This window comes from Apiospora kogelbergensis, assembly GCF_038363985.1.
Source record: "Apiospora kogelbergensis strain CBS 113332 chromosome Unknown utg000002l_segment0_segment0, whole genome shotgun sequence".
Classification (NCBI taxonomy): domain Eukaryota; kingdom Fungi; phylum Ascomycota; class Sordariomycetes; order Amphisphaeriales; family Apiosporaceae; genus Apiospora; species Apiospora kogelbergensis.
In genome coordinates, this window is record NW_027117419.1 from 1,099,875 (window position 1) to 1,125,670 (window position 25,796).

General features: G+C 53.5%; 7 protein-coding genes across 7 annotated transcripts; 2 read left to right on the plus strand and 5 right to left on the minus strand.

Moving 5' to 3' along the window:
* Positions 1-451: 451 nt before the first annotated feature.
* Positions 452-3,608, minus strand: PG998_003235 (uncharacterized protein; the record flags this gene model as incomplete). The annotated part of the gene is made up of 4 exons (XM_066870053.1): positions 452-1,189; positions 1,251-1,546; positions 1,746-2,623; positions 2,764-3,608. 4 exons carry the CDS (start codon positions 3,606-3,608, stop codon positions 452-454), a joined length of 2,757 nt encoding a protein of 918 aa, XP_066733803.1.
* Positions 3,609-6,726: 3,118 nt separating this feature from the next.
* PG998_003236 (uncharacterized protein) lies at positions 6,727-8,015 on the plus strand (the record flags this gene model as incomplete). The annotated part of the gene is made up of 3 exons (XM_066870054.1): positions 6,727-6,826; positions 7,118-7,683; positions 7,743-8,015. The coding sequence occupies 3 exons, from the start codon at positions 6,727-6,729 to the stop codon at positions 8,013-8,015; spliced, it is 939 nt and encodes a 312-aa protein (XP_066733804.1).
* Positions 8,016-8,446: 431 nt separating this feature from the next.
* Positions 8,447-9,351, minus strand: PG998_003237 (Histone-fold; the record flags this gene model as incomplete). Its single annotated transcript, XM_066870055.1, has 6 exons — positions 8,447-8,539; positions 8,644-8,706; positions 8,763-8,850; positions 8,965-9,016; positions 9,079-9,110; positions 9,257-9,351. 6 exons carry the CDS (start codon positions 9,349-9,351, stop codon positions 8,447-8,449), a joined length of 423 nt encoding a protein of 140 aa, XP_066733805.1.
* A 727-nt stretch (positions 9,352-10,078) lies between these two features.
* PG998_003238 (uncharacterized protein) lies at positions 10,079-11,943 on the minus strand (the record flags this gene model as incomplete). The annotated part of the gene is made up of 3 exons (XM_066870056.1): positions 10,079-10,891; positions 10,937-11,758; positions 11,824-11,943. 3 exons carry the CDS (start codon positions 11,941-11,943, stop codon positions 10,079-10,081), a joined length of 1,755 nt encoding a protein of 584 aa, XP_066733806.1.
* A 2,184-nt stretch (positions 11,944-14,127) lies between these two features.
* PG998_003239 (Sec63 Brl domain-containing protein) lies at positions 14,128-20,071 on the minus strand (the record flags this gene model as incomplete). The annotated part of the gene is made up of 2 exons (XM_066870057.1): positions 14,128-17,038; positions 17,091-20,071. The coding sequence occupies 2 exons, from the start codon at positions 20,069-20,071 to the stop codon at positions 14,128-14,130; spliced, it is 5,892 nt and encodes a 1,963-aa protein (XP_066733807.1).
* A 770-nt stretch (positions 20,072-20,841) lies between these two features.
* Positions 20,842-21,731, plus strand: PG998_003240 (Longin-like domain-containing protein; the record flags this gene model as incomplete). The annotated part of the gene is made up of 4 exons (XM_066870058.1): positions 20,842-20,862; positions 20,935-21,017; positions 21,186-21,631; positions 21,691-21,731. 4 exons carry the CDS (start codon positions 20,842-20,844, stop codon positions 21,729-21,731), a joined length of 591 nt encoding a protein of 196 aa, XP_066733808.1.
* A 1,228-nt stretch (positions 21,732-22,959) lies between these two features.
* Positions 22,960-25,232, minus strand: PG998_003241 (uncharacterized protein; the record flags this gene model as incomplete). The annotated part of the gene is made up of 3 exons (XM_066870059.1): positions 22,960-23,976; positions 24,031-24,863; positions 25,205-25,232. 3 exons carry the CDS (start codon positions 25,230-25,232, stop codon positions 22,960-22,962), a joined length of 1,878 nt encoding a protein of 625 aa, XP_066733809.1.
* Positions 25,233-25,796: the final 564 nt, after the last annotated feature.

A 25,796-nucleotide genomic window follows, 5' to 3' on the forward strand; every position in this document is an offset into this window, starting at 1 on the left:
CCAACTCACGCTGACCCTCGCACACAAACCCACCAACATATGACGACGACCAGGCGACAGCCCGTCACAATCATCGGCAACACGAAAATCATGAGTATTCTTTTGAATTGGGGATAATTTAGCATTTTTTATAGCTATGCAATAAATCCGTGGGGAATGAACCATGTGAAAGTTGCCCACTTCAATCTTCGAAGTAATGGCTGATTGCTAGTAGTGTCTATGGGTAGGTTATTAACCACCACCTGCGTAACTACGTAGTCAAGTGAAACGTTTAATTATATACATGTATTCAAATGGTATCTCTAAGCGTAACCGGCCGCGTCTATAACCCTCACGAGAAAAACTCCACGAACTCCCTACGCGTAAATCCATTTATGTGAAAGTTGTGGCTGTCCATGTGATCCACACCATGAGCTATACCACAATCTCTGCCAACAGGTGGTGCGATTGTTTAATCCGGTGACGTCTTCTTCCGCTTCGCCGGCCGCCCCGTTGAGTCTATACCCTCGACGAAGTGGCCCTTCTCGATCTGGTGCTGCCGGAGGTTATCCGGACGATTCTTGTAGGCGCTCGTACAGCCGGGGTACGAGCACTTATAGATCCGCGGCGGCTCCGTTGAGTGCTGAAGCTTCTTGTGTTTGGCCATGCTACCCTTGAACCACTGGGGATCACCCTTGGGCCGGTAGCCGCAGATTTCGCAACACGAATTGGCTTCAATCTTCTGCTGTTGCTGGACCGCTGATGAGTCCTCCTCTTCTCCCGGGCCATTAGCCCCGCTAGCTTCTGCTGAAGCTTGCATATTGGATGGGCTGCCTTGTCCGAAGATCGTGGGATTGACTGTCGGAAAGGCCGATCCTTCGGTCGAGTTTCTGGGTTCCTGTGCAATTGCTGGGCCCTCGACATTGAGGGGTGGAACCTCACTAGGCATCAAGAAATCGGTTTCGCCGCCGACAAAAACTTCGTCGAGGTTGTGGAGGAATTCGTCGAAAACATCCGGCGCAGTAAAGCTGCCTGCGTCTTCTCTTACTGATTCATCGGGAACCCCGCGGATCAGCGACTCTACCAAATCCACCCCTAGCGTGTGGTACCTTGGCCTTGTATTCAGGCCTTGCTGTGTGTAGATGGGATCACATAATGTCCTCACTTCCCGAGTGTACGCGTCAAATGACTGTGAAGTGGGCAATGCGCTCTGTAGACATGTTAGCTTCACCGGTCCAGTCTTTTCAGAAAATGTGTATACGGTAGCTTACCTTTCCTGCTTGGATGATCTCGAGTTCGAGGCGCCGGATTGTCGTTATATACCCAGATTCAACTTTGGTATATAACGCTCGGAGCGTAGAAGCCAGTGCCTCGTTTTGAGACCCGAAATTCTGACCCAAGATCCGGGTGATGTAATCAACCGTTATAACGAATGCAGCCGGTGGCTTTGAGGCTTGAGGTCTGTTTTCCGATAAGTGCATGGACCAAAGATCGGATGTCAGTATTTCGATGTTCCCAATACACCCAGCGTTCTCAAGAGCGCTTGAGATTATCATGGCTTCGAGATCTAGTCTTATGTTAGTGAGGCTCTGAGGGTGATTTGATGCTAAAAAGCATAAAGTGAGACACCAGATAACAGATTTGGCGGCTTACCATCTAGGAAGTTTTGTGCCACGACGATTAACGGGTCAGTACCAAAGGGGAATTAGAATTGTATCGAAATTCCGGAGCTTTGCCTTTATAATCCGAAGTGAAAACTGGCGAACTAGCTTGCTGTATATTCTGCGTAGCGTCACGTGGCTGCCAGATAGCTCGTACAAGTTGACAGAAGGGATCACGTTGATCTGCGTTGAGGAAGCCTTGGTATGCAATGGCTTGTTGGAATAATTGTTTGCATCGATTTGAGAGATCATCTTCATGGACGAGCAAGCAAAGCGCGTATGCCAAATGGACAAAACAGATATAATCGATTGGTCGCTCGGGATCTAAGCCGCCAAGGATGCTCTTCAGTGAGGCCAAGCCCTTAAGCGCAACTTCTTTCGCGCTCAAGGATCTGAGCTCTTGTGCCAGCAGATTCCCTGCAAGGCCGAGGCTCACCTTTGTAATGGACGACGTGACGTGCTCTCGCAATGTATCCCAGGCTGTATGGACTAACGCTTGTGTTTCGCTGCCTGTATTGCCATTATGTTCCTGATTTGCCTGTGGCGCTGGTGCTTCTCCTGATTGGCCGTTGTTTGTGAACAGTACGTTGATCTCGGTATCGATACTCGATGACCATGAGAAGTTCTGCTCCTGGTCGAAATCAAACAGTGGCTCATTATTCCAGGCCCGCGGAACGGAGAGACTCAAAGGATCGTCACCAGGGAGCTCTGAAATGCTGTCGAGGGTATAGTCGCCATTATTGATCCTGGCCTCGAGGGGATCTTGGAGCATGACTGTTTTATCACTGATACCATCTCCCCTGGCTCCATCCCAACAAGCAACCGTTGGGTGGTCCTTTGGGAATTTGCAACTGTTTTCTCTGGATAGCGAGCTCGATTCGATTTCGTCGGGACTGAAGGGAGTGATCGGTGAGGTCAAGTTGGTGTTGATACTCGAGTCCAATGTCCAGGCCAACGAGCCAGCACTCATCGGTGAGATTGAGCTGTTTGTGGAACGCAATGAAGAACTCGGGGTAAGATAAGTACCAGATCGTTTCACTGGTCGCCGTCCGACGTTCTGAGTATCAAGTGCCAGACAAGGCCGACAGCACGCCGATGATGGCCCAAGGTCAGTAAGACCAACGGGCGGGGCGGCCATTGTGTCCATGTTGGTGGCGGAGAAGGAGTCGTCGGAAACTGCCGGATGCGCTTCATAATTAACCGAGTCGAGCTGGAGCGGTTGTGAACTGGAATCCATTTCCAGAATCTCGGTTCCCCCATCTCAATCTCGAGTATTGGCTGAGCCTCGGGTGCTGCCGGTTCGTGTGAAATATCAAGTGAGTCATAGCTGGGAGGGGACGGCAGAGCATCAACTGCCATAACTTCAATCGTCTCGTCCTTTCGAGGCTTGTGCCCCAGAGTAGAGAAGAAGTTCTTGGCCTTCTGGATGATGCGTCGTCGCTTGGTAGTTGGATGACCACCAAGGCAGCCTTTGCACTTCCCTTCTTCGCTGTATCGTTCCACCTTCATGCAATCATAGCATACATATTCGCCAGTCGCAAAGTGCCTGCAGTCGGTGAGATGCTCCAGCATTTCCTCGTGATTCTCGAATTGTTCTCCGCATCTGAGCAAGGGGCATCTCAGCCTCTCACTGTGTGCCATTCGAACCGACTTGTTGCGTTTGACTGCGGCCCATACAATGAACCGTTGCCTCGCACAGTCTTCCCCAGAGGTCTGTCGAGCACTAGAAGTAGTCAGCACTCGACGCATAATGAAGGCCGGTAGCAAGTAGAGGTCACGGGCGTACATGCAAGACTCGGATATTCTCGAGCTGCTCTTCGTGCTCGAACTGGAGCTTTCACGCCTCCGTGCGGGCCTTGGGCCGGCCTCGTCCGCCGACGTTCCCATATCCGGTAAGCTCTCTCGATGCAAAATGAGGTTGTCGGTGGCGGTTGATTGTCCCGCTCCTGAAGCCTTTTTGGAGTCCATTGTAGCAGGGGACGTTACAGTATAGCACCATTCATCAGTTCCGTGGCGACAACATCAGGGGATTTCCACGTCGGCACCGGCACGATACCATGGCCTCAAGTTATGTGGAAACATTTCGAAGTGCTCCCTCAGTGAGATGACAAAGTTGAGGGTTCCTCCTTAGGACTGCACAGGATACAAAGGTACAAGCGTAGGACTTTTAGGCAGGCCTGCAAGTCCCATTGGTAGAACTCCATATCCGGCATACACTTGCATGCGAGTTCTGGAGGGCACAGGGGACCCAAAGGGCTTTGAGGGACGTTGGGGGCGGCCTCTAACTCGATGGAGTACGGTAGGCAACAAGGCTGAATCCGCCGATCCGCTCTGCCTTGAGGGATTCGAGCAAAGCCGCAGCAGCGGCAGCTGAAGGGCGGAGCGAACGGGGTCATAGGCTCGGGCTCGCACCAATGGGAGCACGAGTAGGGTCGAGCAGACATACTTAGGACCTAGGCAGCATTACGATGCAGCGCAGTCCTTTGGTCTTATGCCCCGCCGGTCATCGACGAACGAATGTCCTGGGCGACTCCAAAACTTGGAGGTAAGGAAATGCATTGGACACAAACCAGGCGAGGTCGCATCGCGACTCATCCACCGGGCACCAGACCAAACATGCTCGGTAGGGTCAAAAACAAACCCAGAGCGAGCTGCTCCAGGGCGAGCAGCGTGGAAACGTTTCAATACGCCAGAGCGGGAGAGCGAGGAGGGCCGTTTGTTTAAGTAGATAATTAGACTTGTTTGTTGAACTCGTCAATCCCTCAGCCCTACGAGACACCCTGGCTAGGTCATCTCGAAGACCGTTGCAGGAACTCCAATCGCGTTCTTTGCTGGTCGGCTGTTTGTGCCAATATTCGAAGTCCCCTTCCACCGACATACCAGAGGATGTTGGGGGCATGTGGGCGCGCGCCATGTTAAAAAGGCTGCTTGCTTACCGGGGGTAGGTGGCAGGTCGGTAGGTCTTGAGTAGGACAAGTCCTTCTGGTTGGTGGAGATGGGCTCTCTGGCTGGTCATCTAGCATTCTGGGCAGCGGGCGTAAAGGGAGCAATCACCGGCAATCACTGAAGACTGAGCATTTGCAGGGTGGCACTTGCTTGCCCAGGCTCGTTAGCACCTTGTCCAACAGACGGGATGGCCGATCAGCTAACTAGAGAAGCCGTAAGCTGCATACAGCGAACGCATGGAACCACACCGCCGCTGACCTTCCATTCCAAGAGTCTTGGATAAATTACCTTTGGCTGATGTCATCTGGAGAATATGCATACAACGCATTATCCATTCCAAAGAATCGGGCTTGCTTCAACGGAGTAGCAGGTGTTAATAACCAGGAGAATCCAAGGAGAATCAACTTGAGGCTACCCCGCTTGCACTGTCGGATCGCAGGGGTGGAAACCTTTGAAGAGACACAAGACAACCATGCTCCATGCGTACTGAATAACCTTCTGCTTTCTTTACCATCATCACCCACCAACCGCACGTCAGGTCGGGCCAGCTGTATACTGTAACTTACGTGTTAGGCTGTTTCAGGAAGATGCATGTGCGGGCGAGAGTGTTGGAGGGCTGGAGGGGCAGAGGGTTTTAAGCTCAGAACCACGCATCTGGACACTTTGTTTCAGATAAGAAACCGCAGTCGAGCTCAATTGGCGACTCCGTTTTTGAAAGGAATGCGCTGCAACGGTGGTGTCTGAGATCTACACCCTGCTCAGTGTATTAGTACCCTGCTTCACGGAGTCTATGGGTGACGAACGGACGGCTAGGGTCGAGAGAGAGAAACAGTCCTGACAAGCCCCTCTCCCCTCCTTCTCTCTCCTCTTCATGCGCCCCTCCGGCCCCATCCATCATCGCTGTCACCGTCTCGGAATGCCGTGATTGTGGGACTCGAGAGAAAGCAAAGAGAGAGACAGAGAAAAGAGTCGGGAGGGTTACACAGTAGTGCGTGCCAGTCCACATCCTTGGGAATCGGATTGGGGGTTACGCAAGCGAACCTTGTGCTAGGTTTGGTCTGGGGACTGAACTCGGTAGTGGCCTGGCGTATCGGGACACGCGGTGAGGTCTTTTAGATGCACGCACACACAAGATCGAACTAGCAACGACGCTTACCACGCTTGTCGCGATGCTGGACGACACATGATGAGTCTAATCGCCATGCACCATGGCGCCATCCCAACCAACAGCATGTGGCGCCTGCCGGGTTGAAACCTCGGGACGATGCTATTCGTCTACGGCCTCGTCCCTTATCAGATAAAACCTGCTGAAGAGAGCCATGGCACGATACAGTGATAGCCGATTCGCAGACCAGCTTCAGAAAGGGACTCTTCCTTTTCCCGGCGGGGTGTACTACAGAGGGAGCAGGAAGAAGGCGGCTTGAGGAATGGCATCGCTTGCTGTTGGTGGGCATGGTTGGCCCATTTTCGTTGGCGACATACATATCCATCGTCTCAAGTCTTGACTCTCTGATCAGCCCGCATCTCCACCCGAAAGCGTCTTCAGGCGACGATCGCGGCCTTCTGATAAACATTGCGACCTGCCCATCATTCGTGAACCCAAACACACACGCACATCTCATGCTCTCGTCATTCTTCCCGTTCTTATTCCCCGTTTCCTCCACCCGCCAACCCTTATCACTTGGTATATCCCGTCTGGACAACATCTAGTCCATGTCTAGGGGTCGCTGCCACTCCTAAGATTTGTCGTTCCTCTTATCTCGGCTCGTCTTGCTGCTTTATTACTATTACTATTATTATTACTTGGACGTCGTTCGTCACTCTACCAACTACCACCTCCATATTACATACATACATACATCCGTTCAGGGTCCATTGAAACGACCCCTCCAAAACCCAGCAGATCGGTAAAAACTGTCAATTCAGACGCCGGCAGACGACATTAACCGCCTGGCGCCATTGCACCACCACCCTCAGACGACCGGCGACAAACTTTTAATTTCGTCCTAATTTGCCCTCCTGTCGCTTGCTCTCGGGGCGGCTCGTTCTTTTTTTTCTCTCGACTACCACTACGTCGCGAACCCCCATCCCATTTACGGGTCTGGCCTCCGAACGCTGGCCGGCCACACAAAATGCTTAGATGGCGCACGTGGTTCCCAGAGAGCTGGACCTGAACACCTGCGGTCATGATTCAATAGTGAACAAACTGACTGCCGTGCCTGGGCTCAGGACTAGCACTGGTAAGTTTGAAATATCGTGCAATCTGCAGACCATGCGTGACTTGTTTTGCGCTTTTCTTTCCCATTCGTCCTTCTTCGCCTGGCATCTTCTCCCAATGCCAGTGCACCAATCCGCTTCCCGTCTCGAGGTATAGCAGGAGAGACACATATCTCAAGAGCCTCATCGGTGGATAGTGTTCCCATAAATTAAAGGCTTCCGCCAAGGACCGCCCAGCTGCCACTTACCGGGATTCAAAATAATCAAGCTTTTCGAACTACACTGACGGTCCCCTGTTTTTTTGTCCTACGCAGCATTCTTCACCTTCCTCCGGGCGAATCTGGTGGTGAACCCCTCGGCCATGTCCTCCAACGCCAACACGCCCATGCTCGAGCCGGCGTCGTCGCAGACGCTGCCGCCCCCTTCGCCGGTGCCTCTGGCCGCCGTCGCGGACGGTCGTTCTCCCGCCGCGGCGCCGCCGCTCGGCCCGGTGCCTGACGACCTGCCGCCGCTGGAGATCGGGGTGCTGCAGGACGAGGCGGACCAGGTGGACGCGCTGAACCTGGTGGCCGACTCGATCGCGCAGCAGCGCCAGCTGGCCTCGTTCCACGCCGTCTTCCACCCGTACCCGCTCGCCGCGCTGGCCGCCGCGCTCGCCCTGGCCTTCCAGTACTCGTGGCGCGCGCGCCGCGACGTCGGGCTCGCCCTCATGCTGCACTCGGCCGTGCTCATGACGTACCTGCTGGCCATCCGCTACTTCACGGGGCGCTACATCGCCGTCGCCGAGGCCCTGAACTGGGACTGGATGGTCGCGCCCGACACGGGCGACCAGGACGTCGTCGTCGGCGTGCGCTACGGCAAGACGCTCATCGGCGCCCTCGTTCTGCGTCTCGAGCCGCCCGCCGCCGTCGCCGCCGCCGCCAAGCGCCGCACCCGCAGCTCCGCGCTCCGGGGGGCAAGGGCGTCATCCGCGCCTGGACCGTCATGCTGCGGTATCGCGGTAAGGGCGTCGGCTCGGACCTGCTGCACGAGGCCGTCAAGGTCACGCGCGAGAAGTGCGGCAAGGAGGCCACGGTCGGGTTTGCCAAGGAGCACGCGAATAGCACCATGGTGATGCCCGGGGTGTTCAACGGCCACTTCCGCAAGAACGAGCAGAGGGCCGCCAAGGCGCTGGACAAGGTCCTGGGTGAAGGCATGAGGCGCAAGCGGTGATTTTTTTACTAGCATGACTTTCGTTCAGGGTTCTGCTGGTAGCCCAAACTCGATATGGCGGAGCAAAACTTGGTGTAACGGAGAGAAGGGAGAGGGGTGCTTTTCTATATAGAACAGGATCTGGTTGCAGATGATACCCATTCATTCAATTCTAAAAGCGTGTCAAATTCACCCAGACTTGTGTTTGTGTTTTTGCATCGCACTCTCTGAGACTGTTTGGTAAATAGGCTCCTCGAAGGTCGCAAACGATAGGGTATCATGACTGTCAAGCAAGATATAAAGTAACTCCTAGTAGAAACCTCTCCTTATTTCGGCTGAATGACGCGCACGCATTGGTGACAAAGTGCCCTCCCGAAACCAGAACTAATCACCATAAATCAATAACCACCTCACAACGCCGTTGAAGTCGCTAGAGCAAGACATGCCAGTCTTTAGGCGCTCGACTTGATGGCCTTCTTGCCAAACTGGAAGTCGTGCTCGAAGCCCCAGACAGGGCGGCCATGGCGGCGCAGAGCGTGGAGGATCTGTGGCAACCAGGTTAGTTGCTTTTTATTCGCCTGCGTTGCAGATGCGGCAAGAACGCCGGGCCAATGGGGACTAGGTTCTTGGGGAAATGAGAAAAACTTACGTCGTTCAGAGTGATCGTCTTGGCCTTGCGATACTCGCAGTAGGTAGTGGCGTCACGGAGAACCTGGACAATAACTAAGTAAGTAAAGTGTCACTGGGGGAGGTCGGAGAGTAACATACCATCTCGACGTAGGATCGAAGGGCACCACGCGTCTCCTGATAGACGTGAGCTGAGATTCTCTTGACGCCGCCACGGCGGGCAAGACGACTGCGAATCACGTGTTAGCCAGGAATGTACGGAAAATACAATAAAGACGAGTGGTTCGTGTTCCTTGTAGTCAAGATTGCTGGTAAATGCAGAGAAATAACTAGGACGACTTACCGGATGTCGGGCTTGGCTGCAGCACAAGATGATAAAATGTCAGTATGTGTATCTGCAGTTAAGGTTATACATGTATGCTGCCAGTCAATGTGAACCGATTGATGTACCACCTACTAATTCCGTTGATGTTGTCGCGAAGAACCTTGCTGTAATCGAAGATTTCAGTATGCGCGTGTTGAGGCTTGGGGGCCGCGTTTCAAGACGAAAGTGAAAAGTGACAGGCCGGTGAGAGACAGAGAGACAGAGAACGAGTCGAGGTAGAATCGTGGGAAACAAGATGATTGTTACTTACCGGTGACGCTTGGCGCCAGACTTGCCGCTCAGAGATTGTCCCAGGCCTTTGGAGCCCTTTCCCTTCCCCAAGTACGAGAAACCTTTACCAGACATGATGGTGGTGGTTGATGGTTGATGGTTGAAGGAAGGCGAGAATGAGAACGATGATGAGGGTAGGTTGTTGCGAGATTGTGAGTGGTTGAAGGTGAAGGAAAAGCCGAAGGAAGATTAACGATTGAATGTGGAAAGCAGAAATCGGATGATGGAAATCAGAGTTGGTCCTGTCAACCCAATTGAGCAATGCTCGTGATTAAGACTGAGGGTGGTCTTGATTGTCAGGCAAATGGATTGTTGTAAGCCTCGAAAAAAGGCCTTGCGCAAAGTGAATTGATTGTGTAGTCGACAGACAACCACAATCAGAGCTTTGAGACTGGAACGGCCCGCGATGACCAAACTCGTGACAATCCTGTGGTGGAGGTGGAGATGGTAAACATGAAGCGTATAAGTAGCGTGGGGGAAAGTGGAGTCGCCGTCGTCTGCGGCAGCTCGGCGGTAGGGGAATAATTAAGTGTGCAAACTCGGGTGCAAGTCACCAGCACATGAATGACAGTCATCGCAAATCACATGCTGTTGAATGAGTATGGTTTGTGTGTATATAATACATCTCTCATAACCCGCGTATCGACTTCATTCCCCAACCCCATCATCAGATCACCCTCTGAGACAAGACCCCGACCGAAAACGCCCAGAAAAACAGACCCCCAAGCAATACTCCGTAGGCACGTATGTCCATGAATGCACAAAGACAGCATGTCTTCCAAACCACCCCTACCCACCTACCCTACCAGCCCGCGCCGCTGCTATCACTACTGCCACAGCCAGGCGTCTGCACCGGCGGCAAACTGACCTGCCGGTTCACCCAAGCGACGGCCTCCTCCCACTCGATCCCGCCCGCCGCCGCCGCACCACCGCCCATGCCACTCGCGTTGTACTCGAGGGCGTCGGAGCACGCAGTGACGAGGTCGCAGCCGGACGAGCCAACCCACCAGTAGAGGCGACCGGTCCGGTGGAGCAGCAGGGCCCAGTGCGCCAACAGCAGGAGCTCGAGGGGCTCCCCAGGGGTGAAGCCGCCGCCGCCGCCCGCTCTCCGGCTCTGGCTCTCGGCCTCCGCCATGTCGCGGCGCGCGAGCGTCGGGTACGCCAGCAGGAAGCACCGGACCGCGTCGCGCGCGTCCTCGGCGTAGAACCGCTCCAGGTGCGTGATCACCTTCTGGTAGTACTCAAACGAGACGTCCACGTCGGCCTGCGTCTGCATGTAGTTGTTGCTCTCCGAGCCGGGCTGGAACGAGCAGTAGAGCTGCTGTTGCGTCTCGGCGACGGAACCCATGCTGCCCATGTCCAAGCCCAAACCCAGCCCCATGATGCTAAGCTTGGGGTGCTGCTGTCGCCGATGCTGTCGTTGGGTGTTCTGGAGGATTTGCGGGTCAATCATACCCATGGCGGCGTCCATCTCACCATAGACGCTGTTTTCGTGTTCTTCGGCCGTGGAAACGAAGATGGTCGCTTCCATCGGCTCATTGGAATAGCCAGCCATCGCCGACTGTTGACTTGCCATCTCCCGTGTGCTGTTGTTGCCCGCCACCACGGCAGCGGCCTGCGAATGCAGTTTACGGTTCAGTAAACGCAGTCGCGTAAATACCGCTCTGTGCTCCTTATCTAGAATCTCCGGTGACGCCTCTCCCAAGGATAGGATGGTGCGTAGAGGCCAGGGGCTGTCCAGCAACCACTCGAGATGCCTCTGGGCTAGCTGGTTCGAGCTGGACAGGAGCCCGAATGTGACCTCGATCTGTGCCAGGCGGCTTTTCGAGCTTCTGTTATTACTACTGTGGAACGATCCGATCTGTATCCGTCCGCCGGCCCCGAGCTCCCTTGATGCTGATGACGACGATGGTATGGTCATCATTTGGGATATGGCGAGATTGAAGACGACCAACATGGCCGAGACGATGACCAGGATGTGATGGTTTTCGGGCGTGGGGCTGAGAGCCGGATCTCGGAAGGCCGCGCTGGCTTTGTCGTAGTACTCCATGGCTATGCTTGCATACGAGCTGCGGCTGCTCTCCGTCGTCGACGACATGGCCGTGTCCAAGGCGGCCGAGGCCATTATGGTCGAGAGCAAAACGTCACTGTATTCGAGGGCCAGGCGTGGCAGCACGCCCGTGAAGTAGTAGGCATCCTCTGGCACTGAGACAAAGCCTGTATAGGTCCGGGTACACCACCGGTGCATGAGCTCCAGCTCCAGCAGCCTCTCGGAGCCCCATGGCGAAAGGCTCAGAGACGGCCGTTGCGAGGGACACTGGCGCGAGGGAGTTGATGATCTCGAACTCGCGCTGTCGCTGTGGTGGGTTGAATAGGCAGTCAAGGAAGGGGATCGAGCACCCTTGGTTCCTTTGACGGCGGGATATTCGCAAGGGACTTGACGAAGTATGCAGTTCCCGCATGGGGGTCCTGACTCATCACACTGGGTTCGCATATGTAAGTCTCGTGTAGAACAACGGCATGTATGCGAGGTCTAGACCAGCGTACCTTGACATGAAACTTCTTGCAACTACCGCAGCCATGGCGGGACTTCTTGTGAGGTCTTCTTTTGTGTTGTGTAACGGGTTTCGTCGCGATCTTAGACGTAGTAGTCGTCGAGGCAGCCATCTTGATTGACATAGGGAAGGGGGGGAAATAAACATTCGGTTTCTTTAGCACGCATGCACGCAAACTTCTTGACTAATGTAAGAGAGTGGTGAAGAGCCGGTTATAAATTATGACGAGTTCACCTCTGGAGGGAGTGGGATGTATGCATGCCCACACGCACCCTGTCGGCCGATGGATGACTATAGACTGGAGTGGGCCATCATCGGCTGTGCCCCCGAGCGGCGGGTATCGCCAATTCAGTCCCTGTTCGATACGTACCCCCAAGAAACGAATAGGGATAGGACGAACCAGACGGCTATTCATGATGATGTAACAATGTGATATGATGATTTGGGCCGCGGGCAGTAGGCGGGGAGTTGATGAATCCAGCAGGATGATAGGTAGGATGGGGTCGTGAGTGGCTGGCGACAGGGCTTGCCTGCTTACTGCCATGGATTTCATCTTCCATGGCCTGCAGATCACGAGTGAAAGGATGCCTGCCCTGTCAGAGAGCGAGAAGCGAGTACATGGGCAACAACTTGCTTTGGAGGGGCTCTGGTACAGGTGGACACTGCTTTGCCAGAAGAGGAAAACAGTCGAGCCAGCTTCTGGAGCCAGCACTTTGTCAGCGGTAGGGCTGGAGGGGGTTCGGAATGGACCCCTGGACGCTTTGATGTGGAAGGGTGGTCCCCCCAAAAGCTTGGCGGGCTTACATGCCTAAACCCGGTGATGGGTCGCCATGCATGGCTCACTGTGGCTCATATCGAGTCACCGCTGCTCTTTTGTTTTTGTGTCCTTGTCCTGCTTGTCTTGGTGCCACGGGTCGTCGACGATGACACATGCCGACCGACCGACATTTGCCATCTGTACGACCCCAAGAGCAAGGAAGACTCGGACTGGTGGCATTGGCGTTATGTTATCAGATGTTTCGACGGGCCGCTGGGGGCGAGGGAGTCGAGGAGTGTGTGTAATTGTTCGCAAAGGGTTCCATGCAGAACCGCATGGCCAAGGCTGGGTGACACGATATGGAAAAGAGGCACATGCAGATTGGGTTGGTGTGTATAGCTGGCCAGATTGGGCAAGATTGCCGGATCTGGCCTTAGTGCTTACTGACTGAGCTTGGGGCGAGTGAAACGTCGCAGGGGGGGCAGATTGTGTTGACTGTTGAAATTGGCATGGCATGGATGATGGACAGTAGATGGATGGCATCAGGGCCAAATGGCGGGGGACCAGATTCTGCAGAGGGGGACGGACATGGTGCTGATAACGCGAGAAACGACGAGGCAGACCCAGTGTATCTGCAGCTACGGGGATGCAGTGTCCTTCTCTAGCGGGTCGCTGGCCATGGCGGCGTTATTGGCAGGCGAGCAGGATCGAACATGCCACTGGCCATTCCGCGACAGACGCTTTAGTTGACGCCTCGTCCCTTTCGACTAGCCGTCACTTTTTCAACTAGCGTTGACCTTATATTAACCCCCCAAGACTCCGACCCAGTCCCCCGGCCACGGTAGGCAGTAGGGTCGTGATCCAATAATAGCTGCAGCTGGCCACCATGAGCCGTCCTCGTGTCGAAAAAGGGTACCTCTGCTTTCCCTCTTGGGCCCAGATGGCGACGGCGGGTAAGCCTCGGTTGATGGTCGGGGCTTGCTAAACGAACGGGCCAATCACGCTGCGAAGCTCCCCTACACGAGCCGACCAATCATGTTGCGGCAGTGGCCCCTACTATATTTTAGCTACCGTAGCTGAGCTGCACTGCCAATCACTTAGTCAAGCCTGGCTTGCCCATTTTCCATGCGTAAAACTTTCTTTGCTGTTACGGGGATAACACTGCCCCTCCATGAACATAGTCCCGATCCCGATCCCGAGATTGCAAGCTCCTCGAGAAGTAGTAAGCTCAAAGGAACCTATTGCGCTTAGCCAGGATGGAAGCGGCGCATTGCTCAGATCCCATTCGTCGCCGTTGTGATTTCTTTATATATACACAAACTCCCAAGAACCTTCACTGTCGAATGGTGGCCGGCTGGAATGTTCTGTCACGTTAAGTCACGTCATGTACGAAATCAGGGCTCCTGAGGATGATCCGCTTCGCCGTTATAGAGTCTAGGAAGATTGTACTAGATTATTACCACCATGGAGGAATTCATCATTCCTTCTCACTGGCTATGTGTTTCCATCATTAGAACAGGCGGGGAAGCTCGCTCTACTTCATGGCTTGCTGCTACCCCCTGCAGCCGCATCCGCCCCTTTCTTCTCCTTATCCACATCATCGTCCACGACCGGTAGAGCTGGGATTTCAACGCCCATCACTCGGTACTCGAGTCCGATATATGCATCGCTGAGGACTAAAACATCGAATATCCTACCCTTTCCGTCGTGCTCGGGCTCAGGTAGCTTGAGCGTCACTTTAGCAGAGGGCTTGGTACCCGTGCCCACCGACTTTCCAGGGCCTTGACTCCAGCCAGCACGTTTCACAGCAATGATCTCATCACTCGCTGCATTGCAGATGATAACGAACCATCCCTCGGTTTGTGGCTTGGGGTATCTGGGTGCGTAGACGCGACCTTCCCGTTCCACAATGGGGTTGATCCGCCTTAGCGAAACTGTCACCGAATGCGCTGTGACATTCTCTGTCTTGACACTGACGTTAGGCAAGATGGACGAGGCGCGCAGAAATCGTCCCACTTGAGATCCAGGCACGTGTAGTTTCTTTGCCAGCTCCTCTGTTTGTGTTTGATTGAGAGCACCTAGTTTCTTGAGCGACATGGTGTCCTTGAGTTCATTGACATTGACGCCAGGCAGGATAGACAAGGACAGGTCTTGAGGCCAGCGGCCTGATTTGATGCACTGTAGCACTTTGATCATCTCCAGGCAGCTCGAGAGATAACCCATTTCGGTGAGGACATCGATTGACGCCTGGATAATACGAATAGACTGGTCAAGTACACTTGTCTGATCACCAACATAATCCGTGATAGGGAGGTCGATCCGGGCCATATGAGCTTGAAGCAGAAGGAAGGCCTTGACGTGGGGATCCCACAGGGGCATACCGAAATCATTCGCAGAGAATGGTAGGTTGCGTGACAATTCGGCGTTGATTAAATCTTCGTTATGGCGTACTGGCAATTCGTCGTATTCGGTGGCGCTTGACATCCATTGCAGTGCCTGCGCGAAGGTGGCTTTGGGCTTGGCGTGCTTGACTAGATGGCGGATCGTCTTATGGGAGAGATAATAATAACTCATGATTTTGCCAAGAGGCGTAGGATCTACGTCTCCATTAGGAAATACCTCGACGCACTTGGAATCCGCAAGCTGGTCAAGCGAGTTGTTGACCATCTCGATCATGAAGTCGTTTGCCATCTGCTGGGCCGCAATGGTGTTGTGTTCCTCAGCCGACACCTCCAAGCCGTAGTAGGAGGGGTTCTTGTGAAGGCGCCGGAAGAAGAAAGTCCAAGTCAGGTAATCGAGGGCATCTTGTTTGGTCACGATCGTCTCCGCCGATACTTCAGCACACAAATGGTTGTCCAGAACAGTATGCAGAGACGATTCAACAGGGAACCCGGTATGCAAAAAATGCTTGTAGAAGTCCTTCTTCGCATCCTTCGTGAAGATACGGGCCACGCCGGAGTTATCGAACTGGGGACGTCCAGCGCGACCCAGCATTTGCAGGACATCTGTAAGATCCATGTCCTTGTATCCCTCAATCTTTGCGTCGTAAAATTGCGTTCCTTTAACAACTACTAGATGCGCAGGCAAGTTTACTCCCCACGCTAGAGTGCTGGTTGCTACAAGAATTTGAATCTTGTTGTTGAGGAACAATTCCTCGGAGAGCTGACGGTCGGACTCGACTAGACCAGCGTGGTGCAATCCTATGCCGAAGCTGATGGCTTCCTTCAGGGCCTCATCCTTGACTCTAGAAAGGTTGAGCTGAAGATCATCCTCGTCCATGTGCAGGAAACGACGTGGGTTATCTTCCAGTCCACAGAAGTTGATCAGATCTTTGGCTGTCAGTCGAGTTTGGCGACGGGATGGCACGAAAACAATCACAGGTTTGTCAGGACTGTGCGTTTTCACCGCAAGGAAGGTTGGTCGGTTCATGGACTGCATCAGCGGACAGAAGCCTCTGACTTCCGGGAAGCCGTCAATGTACAACTCGAGTGGCACAGGTCGCACAGAGTGTCTAAAGTTGAAGAGACCCTCCTTAACGCCTAGCCAATTACCAAGATCGGAGGCATTGGCACAGGCAGTCGACATGCCGAGTAAGCGGACAGAGTTCTTGGTGGACTCGGCAATGTAGTTCATACGGGACACAATGATTTCGAGAATAGGGCCTCGGTCACCAGCCAGGAGGTGGATCTCATCAATGATGACCAAAGAGACCTGACGGACATAGCCTCTCGTTTGCCAACTACGCGAGATACCATCCCACTTTTCTGGTGTTGTAACGATAATGTCTGCGTCCTTGATGGTCCTGGTGTCGGGCGTGTTGTCACCAGTCAGTTCGACAAGCTTCAAGCCCAAGGGTCGAGCGAGACGCTCGCCCCAATCTTTCACCCTTTCGCGGACAAGCGCCTTCATGGGTGCAATGTACACGACTTTTGAGCCTGGCTTCTCGCGGAAGGCCCACCACATCGCCAACTCAGCAGCCGTAGTCTTTCCGCTTCCGGTTGGCGATCCAAGAAGCACGTTGGCCGGGGTATGATAGAGTGTATGGAAAATCTGAGTCTGCATGGGATTGAAGAACTGGAACCTCTTGGAGTAAAGCTCTTCAAGACGCATATCCTTCAGTGCACTAAGAGGTAGCGGCTGGAGATTCAACAGGTCGGTGTAGACACTCTCAGTGTCTGGGCGAATGAGGTGCTGGAATGAGATTGGAGCAACGGTCTCGGCTCCGAGCCACTTGTCGGAAACAGCTTTGACATATATCTGTGTAGGCAGAGGATCGGAAAGCGGTATCGTGAAGTTAAGCTCGTGATCATCGTAAAGCTTCCTCCTGTTGAGAATGAAATACTCGTGATGATAGATCTCCGAAGTCTCGGAATTTTCAACCCAGATGTAGAAGGATTCCGAAGTCCCGTGAACACGGTCGTTCCACCCTGAAGTCGGGTGTGATAAACAGCTTTATCCGCAGGACGTCTCGGTTCAGAGGAGCAATTTCTGCCTCGACTGACACGGTTGGGAAGTTGTCGAGGATACCGGCGATCTTCTTACCCGCGCTATGATTATGGACTAGACCGCCAATCTCGGCAGCCTCCATATCTCTCATGGTCTCAACAGTGAGCGTCTCCTTGGCGTCCAGTTGGTTCAAGACAGCCTTTGGGAGGTCAAATTGATGCAGAGGATGCTGGAATGGCCAAATTCGCTTCTCGATAGATTTAGCCAACGTTAACAAAACGAGGCATTGGTGGCCCCATCGTCTGTTGAGTGCCATCATGAACAGAGCTCGACATATTCTTCCGGACTGCTGAGCAACGTAGTTCAGATCATTCGACAGCGCGAAGTCCTCGGGTTGTGCGCGGCAGATGTAGGCTTGTAACAGAATGTTGGTCTTGGCTTGAGGCGTATCAATACCGCCATCAACATCGCAAGGAACAACCTCGCGCCTAAAATGTGTGAGCTCCTTCTCTTCGCTGTCTCTTGACTGTATGTTGTCAAATTCTCCGCTCATGCTGATCATTTTTAGAATGTCTGCCTCTGTCGCGTGTGGCTTCATCATCATGTTGAACACTTCAACACTGGTCTGCTGGATGTAGAACTGACTAGCAATGCGGCCAATATCTTTGCTCCGGAGTTCTTCGGTGACATCGTTGTAGATGATCATTTGGCTCTTTTGGAGGGTTCTTGCGGCCTGGATGGCAAGTTGCCGACGTCGCTGGACAAGATTTGGGTCGTCCCTGATTTCAGCCCATTCGATGCCATAAGTCATGGGGTTTCGTTGCATGCGAACGAAAAGGTAGGAGTAGCCGATCCACTGCACCGCCTCAGGAATCGATGTGACAGTCCCCAGAGCAATCTCTGCATTCATATTGTCAACTAGCTTCGAAGAAAACTTCGACTCGATCGGCTGCTGCTCCGTAACGGCGCTGAGGTAGTGAGGCAGTCTATCCAGTGTTGTGCAGATCATGCCAATGCCCACATCTTCGAATTGCGGGCGACCTGCACGACCGAAGATCTGCAATACATCAAGGATACCCAAGTCAACAAATTTGCCGTCTTGGGCACTGTAGACTTGAGTTCCCTTGATAATGACAGCAGCTGCGGGCAAGTTGACACCCCAGGCAAGGGTGGCTGTACAACAGAGGACCTTGATAACACCCTCTCCGAACAACCTCTCCATCAGGTTCCTGTCAGACCGAGTCATACCAGCATGGTGGATACCCAGACCTTTGGGCAGAAGATCTCTTAGCTCCCGTGCCCTTGATGATTTCATGTCTCTGACAGCTTGGTCATATTTCGGGTGGGATTGAGGGTCGAATAGATCCATGCAAACATCGTCTATAGCTTTCTCATGGAGCATTTTAGCGGTTTGCATGGTATCTCGTCGAGAATGAACGAACACCATGATCTGATGGTCTTGTTCCAACATCTCCTTAACCTTCTCAAATGCGATATTGTCCAAATTCTCTCTAGACACTTTTGAGCCAGCCTTGCCCTTGACGCCAATGAAATGTTGCTCTAATGGCACGGGTCGGAAAGAGGCATCGAAGTAGAAGAGGCCTGCATGGCGGTTGACTTTGAGGAAGTCGGCGACGTCGATAAAGTTGGGAAGAGTAGCACTGAGGCCCACAATGCGAATAAGTGATTGAGTGCTCTCGACCTGCCGCTCAGTTCTGGCGACCAACGACTCAATAACAGCGCCACGTTCATCGTGAAGCATGTGAACCTCATCGATAATGAGCAAGCGCACTTTCTGGACCAACTCCGTATCGCCAGTGCCCTTCCTAGTGATGACATCCCACTTCTCAGGGGTCGTTACGATGATCTGCGTTTGAACAATCTCTGACTTGGTAAGATGCATGTCTCCAGTGTATTCACGAGCACGGATTCCAAGCCAGGCCAGTCGTTTCCCTAGTTTGTCGGTGATTTCAGCGGCAAGTGCTTTCATGGGAGCCACATAAACGATTTTGAATTCGTCCGCGTCAACGGCAAAGTCAGTGGCCTCGTTATTTTCAATGGGGTTAGGGGTAACATATTGGCTGATGGTTTGCAAGATAGTCAACATTGCTGCATCCGTTTTACCAGCACCAGTCGGCGCACAGATGAGCATGTTCTCGCTGGTCTTGTACGCAACAGGATACACCAAACTCTGCATACGGTTCAGTGACTTGTAGCCTTTGAAAGTACGGCGACATAGACCATCCATCTCAGCTATGGGGACGAGCTTCCGGCCTGGGCCAAGCGTGCCGGTTTTGCCGGCAGGGATCATGAACTCTTCATATTTCTCCATGATCTTTCTCTCGCTGCCAAGGGGAAGTCCGTATTTACTCCCAGAGTGGCTCAGAGTGTTGCCGGCAGTATGGGAACGATACACATGTGGGTACTGGACCTCTTTGTGCATAGTCGGGGCCAATGCTGCATTTTTGTGCTCAAAATCCTTACGTCGTAGAGCCTCCTCTCTCTCAGCCTTGGTCAACAGCCGGTTGGCTGACGGCTGTGCGGTCTCACGAGCGACAAAGCTGGATACGATCTCGTCCTTATTGGAGAGGACCTCGATGACGAAATCGAGATCATCGAACCCCACGAGGTCAGTAAGGTGGGATTGCACCTCGTCCGCTGATTGACCCGAGCTCAATATTTCCAGGATCTGTGCCTCAAAGGCTTCGGGAGACAGGCCATCTTTCCTAGCAGCAACAGCCGCGCACTGCTTCGTAAACCATGATAGACCTTGGCTGGCTGCGCCGTCTTGCTCAACAGCATCCTCAAAGAAATCACTGCTGTAGAGGTCTTCCTCGCTGTCGGAAATAAAATCCCAGACGTCATCTCCACTATTGCCCGAGGTGAAGTCATCGTCGTCCAGATCAAAATTATCGACTGATCCCTTGTGGCTATTTGAGCCCGCGTGCGGTAACTTGAGGTCAGCTAAAGCCAGTTTCATAGCCTCAAACTGTGCCCGCCATTGCGCTTCCGCCTCGCTCGTAGACGTGGGAGCCATGCTTTCCCGGGGAATGCAGAGTGAGGGGTTGAAACGTCTGTTCTCGCGTACAGCGAAATGTCAAATCTCGGAAACGAGCAGATGGGAATCGGATCACCAAAACGGAGAGCTATGGGTAGCGAAGAGAAGATGTATTGCGATCAGAAAAGCCGTCAACGACTCTGCGTACCATAAGCGCAAATGTATAGACAGGCAAGCCAATATCGCGGCCGATGTGAGTCAAACGCCGAGAAACTGCATGTTGATTGACATGACTGGTCGAGTCCTCAGTGGGGTTCAGCAGAGGCCACCGCCAATGTTAGTGGCTGCCCCCTAAAATCGGGCACATGAGTTACCTAACTCCGTCTCCATTTAGGCCCCTCCCTATCTCCTTAAGCTTAAGGCTCCAACATTGGGGGGGTACATGTGATAAATGCGGGCGAGACTTGGCCAAGTTAGCAGTCAGTGACTTCACACCCAAGACTGACCACTCAATTCTACCTATACTGCCCATTGAATGTTCTTTCTTTCTTTCGGTTCGATGTTAAGCTGTCAACCCAACAGAAACGAAACCTTATAGAATCTCCGACTCCCAGAATCAGGCACGCGAATAAGAGGCTATCATAAATACCCGTTGATTTCCAACTTCATTGTCTCACGACTCAACCAACTCCTTTCACAATCCGACTCCTCCTTTGCCCGAGTAACGCGAACAAGGGGAAACGTTTACCGACATCTCGAGCCATCACCTGTCGCAATAACTGCAGCCATCCAACAACAACACCGTCATAATGAAGTTGCACTACATCGGAGTACGCACCGCTACATTGTCGCATCTGGCTAGGAAAGGCAATCAAAAGCTGACCATTTCGTTTCTACCATAGATCATCGCAAACGAAAGCAAGCCTGGTCGCGAGATCTGCGCCGAAAAGGAGCTGAGCGCTTACTCGCGCTTCACCCGTGCCAAGTACGAAACACAATGCCCTCCCTGTCCATCGCCTCGAAAGAAGCTCCCATAGGCCGTTCGTCCTTCCACGAACCCAGACACGCCCGATGTGACGGCATGGTGGGGGCGAGTTGTGGAAGGATCCGAGCCGGGGAAACTTGAAGTGATAGCTAACATGACTATCTGCAGCTATGGCGAGTTCATGACCATGTTCTCGAAGACGGTGGCCGAGCGCACACGACCGGGCCAGCGACAGGACGTCGAGGAGCAGGACTACACATTCCACGCGTACGCGCGCAGCGAGGGCGTCTGCGGTATCATAATCTCGGATCACCAGTACCCGGCCCTGGTGGCGCATCAGCTGCTGTCCAAGGTCATGGACGAGTTCCTGTCCGCGCACCCGCGCACCTCGTGGAGCAACGGCCAAACTATCACCATGCCCGAGCTGCAGGAGTACCTGCAGAAGTACCAGGACCCCCATCAGGCCGACAGCATCATGAAGATTCAGAAGGAACTTGACGAGACTAAGATCGTCTTGCACAAGACCATCGAGAGCGTGCTGCAGCGTGGCGAGAAGATCGACGATTTGGTGGCCAAGAGTGACGGGCTCAGCTCCCAGAGCAAGATGTTCTACCGTGAGCATTTCCTCCTTTCCCTGTTGTGTGTGTTGTTAAGTTGCTGACGCCACTACCAGAACAAGCAAAGAAGCAAAACTCCTGCTGTTTGATCATGTGAAATGTTCAACGCTGGCTACGAATGGGATGATCAAGGGGCAGTGGTGTATTGTTTCTAGCATAGCGGGCGAGAGCATGTGAGATTGGTTATATCTCAACACATGACGTCTTCCCTTATTGAGCTTTTGGACGTATATCACACCGAACCCTTGCACAATTTTGGGGAAGAGCAGGTGTAGTCATTCGCTGGCGGCTAATGGATTTATGTGTTTACGGAACTACGGAAGGCAAACCGATCAATTTTTGTTATGCACAGCACTATATACACATAATAAGCTACAAGAAAACGATTTGTTAAATACGTGAACCCTCCATGATCACAGATACAGGAGTGACGGTGAAAACGATATCTTCTGTTTACAGTTCGGTGTTGCTGTAGGCGGCATGGAAGACACTTGTTTCTCACATAGGTGACTATTTTCCCCCTGTGGCGTATTATATCACTGTGCTGAAACAATCACAATAGGTGACACAGCTTGTAATCAATGTGGCAATTCTCTTCTCTTTCAATTTGTTCCACAACATACTGCTATACTTCCAAAAGGGGGTATCTAGCTATCCCAAACGACGACCATCAAGGCGAATCGTATACATCTTCGTTCCTCGTCTCACCTCCACCCAATCCAACGTACTGCTGACAAAAGAGACGCCAAATGCAATGCTATGAGTCGCAGACTCGGGAGAAATGGAGAAATCATGTAACGCCGCCCATGGTATATCCGCCGCTTAAACCCCATAACGCAAGAAAACAAATGAAGATAAAGGAAAAAGCACTTTTCCGGATATACAAAATCCTCCCACCAGTCTATATGTTATGTACCCGAATGAAATGAATACGAGAGCTTCATTCGTACCATCTAACGCCATGCTCTGTTCAAATAAAACGTAGACAGAAGTATTGATGTAGTGTCGTCATGATGGATAAGTATGTTGTGGTTGTGAGAAATAGGAGACGAGTTGACTTATACAGCCACTCGGACCGTCCAGCGAGTGTCGTGCGGAATGGATAAAGATTGCCGCAAGTAGATGGGTGAATATGTGTCGTGGAGAAGTGAAATAACGATGTGTAAAACTCAGTAATAGAGAATAGGGTTTATAGAATAATGATTATCAAGGGTGAGTGATAATAAAGGGTAGAGCGTGCAGCTTCAAGCTAGCACTCGCTCGTCTCCGTTGCCCGCGATATGACGAGAGTGTTGCCAAGAAGGGACAGGCGGGCGGACGATGCCTCAACCCTCGATGATGATGCGTTCGCTCTTGCGGTGCTCCGCCAGTTGCCCATCGTGGCTCTCTTGGGGCGTCACCAGCGTCGGAGTCAGGAGCTTCGTCTCGGCCAGCCGCTCGTTCTGGGCCATGGCGATCTTGGGCGTGGGCAGGGGGCTGATGTGCATCGGGAGCTTGGTGCTGCTTCCGCCGCTGCCCGTGCCGCTGCCGCGTCGATACGGGGGCCGCGGCCCGCTGCCAAACGTCGTCTGCAGCGGCTTCAGCATGCGGCGCTGTTCCCGCGACACCGAGATCTGCCGGGCGATGGAGAGTTCGACTGCGCTCATGCCTGCGGAGCCTGCTGGCGAAGTCTGCTTCTCTTCGGCGCTTGAGGCAGTAGTCGTGGCGGTGGTGTTGCTGGTGGTGGGAGTCAAATCCCCTAGGGTGTCCGAATCTACGGAAGGCTTGGTGATGTGCGTCTGAGCCGAGGAGGCGGAGGACGGCGATCGCTTGCGCGAGCTCGTTACGGACGAGGCCCCGGAGAAGGGCAGCTGCTGCGATGACGAGTTCATCATCTGCCACTTGGGCTCCTGGATTTGGGGCTTCACGGATGTGGTTCGGATGATTGTTGGCGGCGGTGACGATGTCGCATCGGTGGGCGAGAACCCATCCTCGTCCATCTCCGTCGGTGACTCCAAGATGAGACTGGATTCTTCGGCGTTGAACCTGGGCACCGTCTGTTCCCGAGACCGGGCCAGGGTCGCGATGGTCATCTTACCCCTGTTCATCTGGCTCTTCGGGACGGGATCCTTGAGGTGGTTATACGGACGTGCATCCTCGAATGTGGCTCTCATCGGCGAGCGCAGCATCGCCGGGGAGGTGTTGGACCTTGCCAAGGATGGTCCTTTCTTCGGTGGCGGCCGTGGTGCTAGCCGGGGCGGTGACGCGGCCTTGGGAGGTGCTGGGAACATGCTAAAGGTTGGCGAAGCCATCAGCTGAGGCGACGTTGCCCTTCGGTTCATCCTTTGAGGCTCTTCCAATAGCTATAGCTGCTTATTAGCCAACGAACCCATTTTTGTCAATCAAGTCGAACGAACCTCTGGTTGCTCTGCCACATCGCCGATCGTCTTCAGCTTATTCAAGGTGGCCTGCCGTCTGGCCAGTAGAGAAGAGGCAGACTGCCCGCCCTTGAGCACGTCTCCAAACATGACACTGTACCTCTCCATGTTGCTGTCCGGAATATCCACGTCCAGCAACCGGTTGTTGGAGAGTGGTCCATTGTCCGCGCTACGGAAGGTGTTGGTGCTCGCGTTGTTGGGCCTCGACGGCTGCGGTTTATCCATGTAAGGCATGGTGGCCGAACGGACAACGAGAGGCTTGTGTTTGCCTGCCGTCTTCAAGCCCGATACCGTGTTGTTCCTGCCGACGTTCCGCTCCCCTTCCACGCCAGGGGCCGCAAAGGCTTGTCCGGGACGGCTCGCGCCCCTCGCCTCGCTGGAAGATACGGACGTGGTCTGAGAAGGCTGAGCGCTGTCTGCGTGCTTCTTTCCGAACCTGCCGAAGAGCTTCCACTTCCCGGGCTTGTTCTTGGACGCCGAGGAATCCGACGAGGCCACGCTCTCAACTACGGACAAAGGCGACACGGGATTCCGGTTGAAGGTGGGCCTTAGGGTCTGCTGAGAACTCGATGGTGATGCCGTTTGCTGGCGTCCTGGGCTTCCGATGGCCATCCCGATAGTTGAGGAGTCGCTGGCCGACTCAGGCGTGGGCAGTCTTATGACGGGCACTTGGGGTCGCGAGGAGGCTATGCTGTTAGGGCTGGCCTCTGGTGTCGGCAAGCCTGTCTTTGCCGTTCCGGGTGGTGGGAATATTTGCCGTGGCCGTAGTCCTCCCTCTGGTTTCAAGCTCACGTAGAAATCATCTCTCGAGACTCGTTTGTTGTCATATTTGTCAAAGTTAAAAGAGTCGACCTGGAGCGACCTGGAGCTTGGCCCCCGGAAGTACTCGGTCGTTCATGCATTATCGGTCTGGCTTGATCAACGGGCAGAGCAGGAAGTCGGTTGCAGTAGCATATGTCACTGCCACACATCCGACGAAGGGGGAGCTGGGTTATCAATATAATGCAGCCGACTATCAGGTCGGGGTTGATCTGATACAGGGCCTGGTCCGCCTGCCAGGGATGAGTCGTCGAGCCCGGACGTGCGTCACGAACCCATCCTGCCCATTTGCGTCGACCGCACCATGCCTCAAGATTGGCTTGGCCTAACTAACCATGCTTAACTTCTGCTCCGCAGGACATGGCCGGCTAGTGATGCGACCAACCTTTCGGCCAACTACCCAGATCCCCGTTTCTGGTGGCCAGCTACTCCACGGCCGGGTCATGACAGACGATCCACGCAAGCTGTTTCTAAAAACAAAGTCGAAAAGGGCGCTGGGTGCTGGGGGGATGGGGTGGGATGTTTCAAGCGCAAGCGAGATGAGGTAATGCTCGAGATGGATTACGACTCAATCACACAATTGGGCTTCTTTGACCTATCCTGGACAAATGTCATTTTGTTAATATTGTGTTGTAATCTAAGGCTAGTTGGTTTGGCCTGCCTATTACTCCTACTCCGTACAACTGGCTGTATTAGCCAAAAGCGCTGGAACCGGATCAGGGTAGGAATACTCGGGCAGGGTGTTTGAGGTTGATGGACCAGGCCTGGCCAACGGCTAATATCTACTATGGACCCTCGATCACCAACCAGGATGGTGGTGCCCCAGAAAAGCATAAGCAGCTGGCCAGCTGGCCCCGTGTCCTGCCCGTGCTGCATACCGTTCTCGTCGCATCAAGATTGAGATAGTGGAGGCCTCGGAGGAGAGT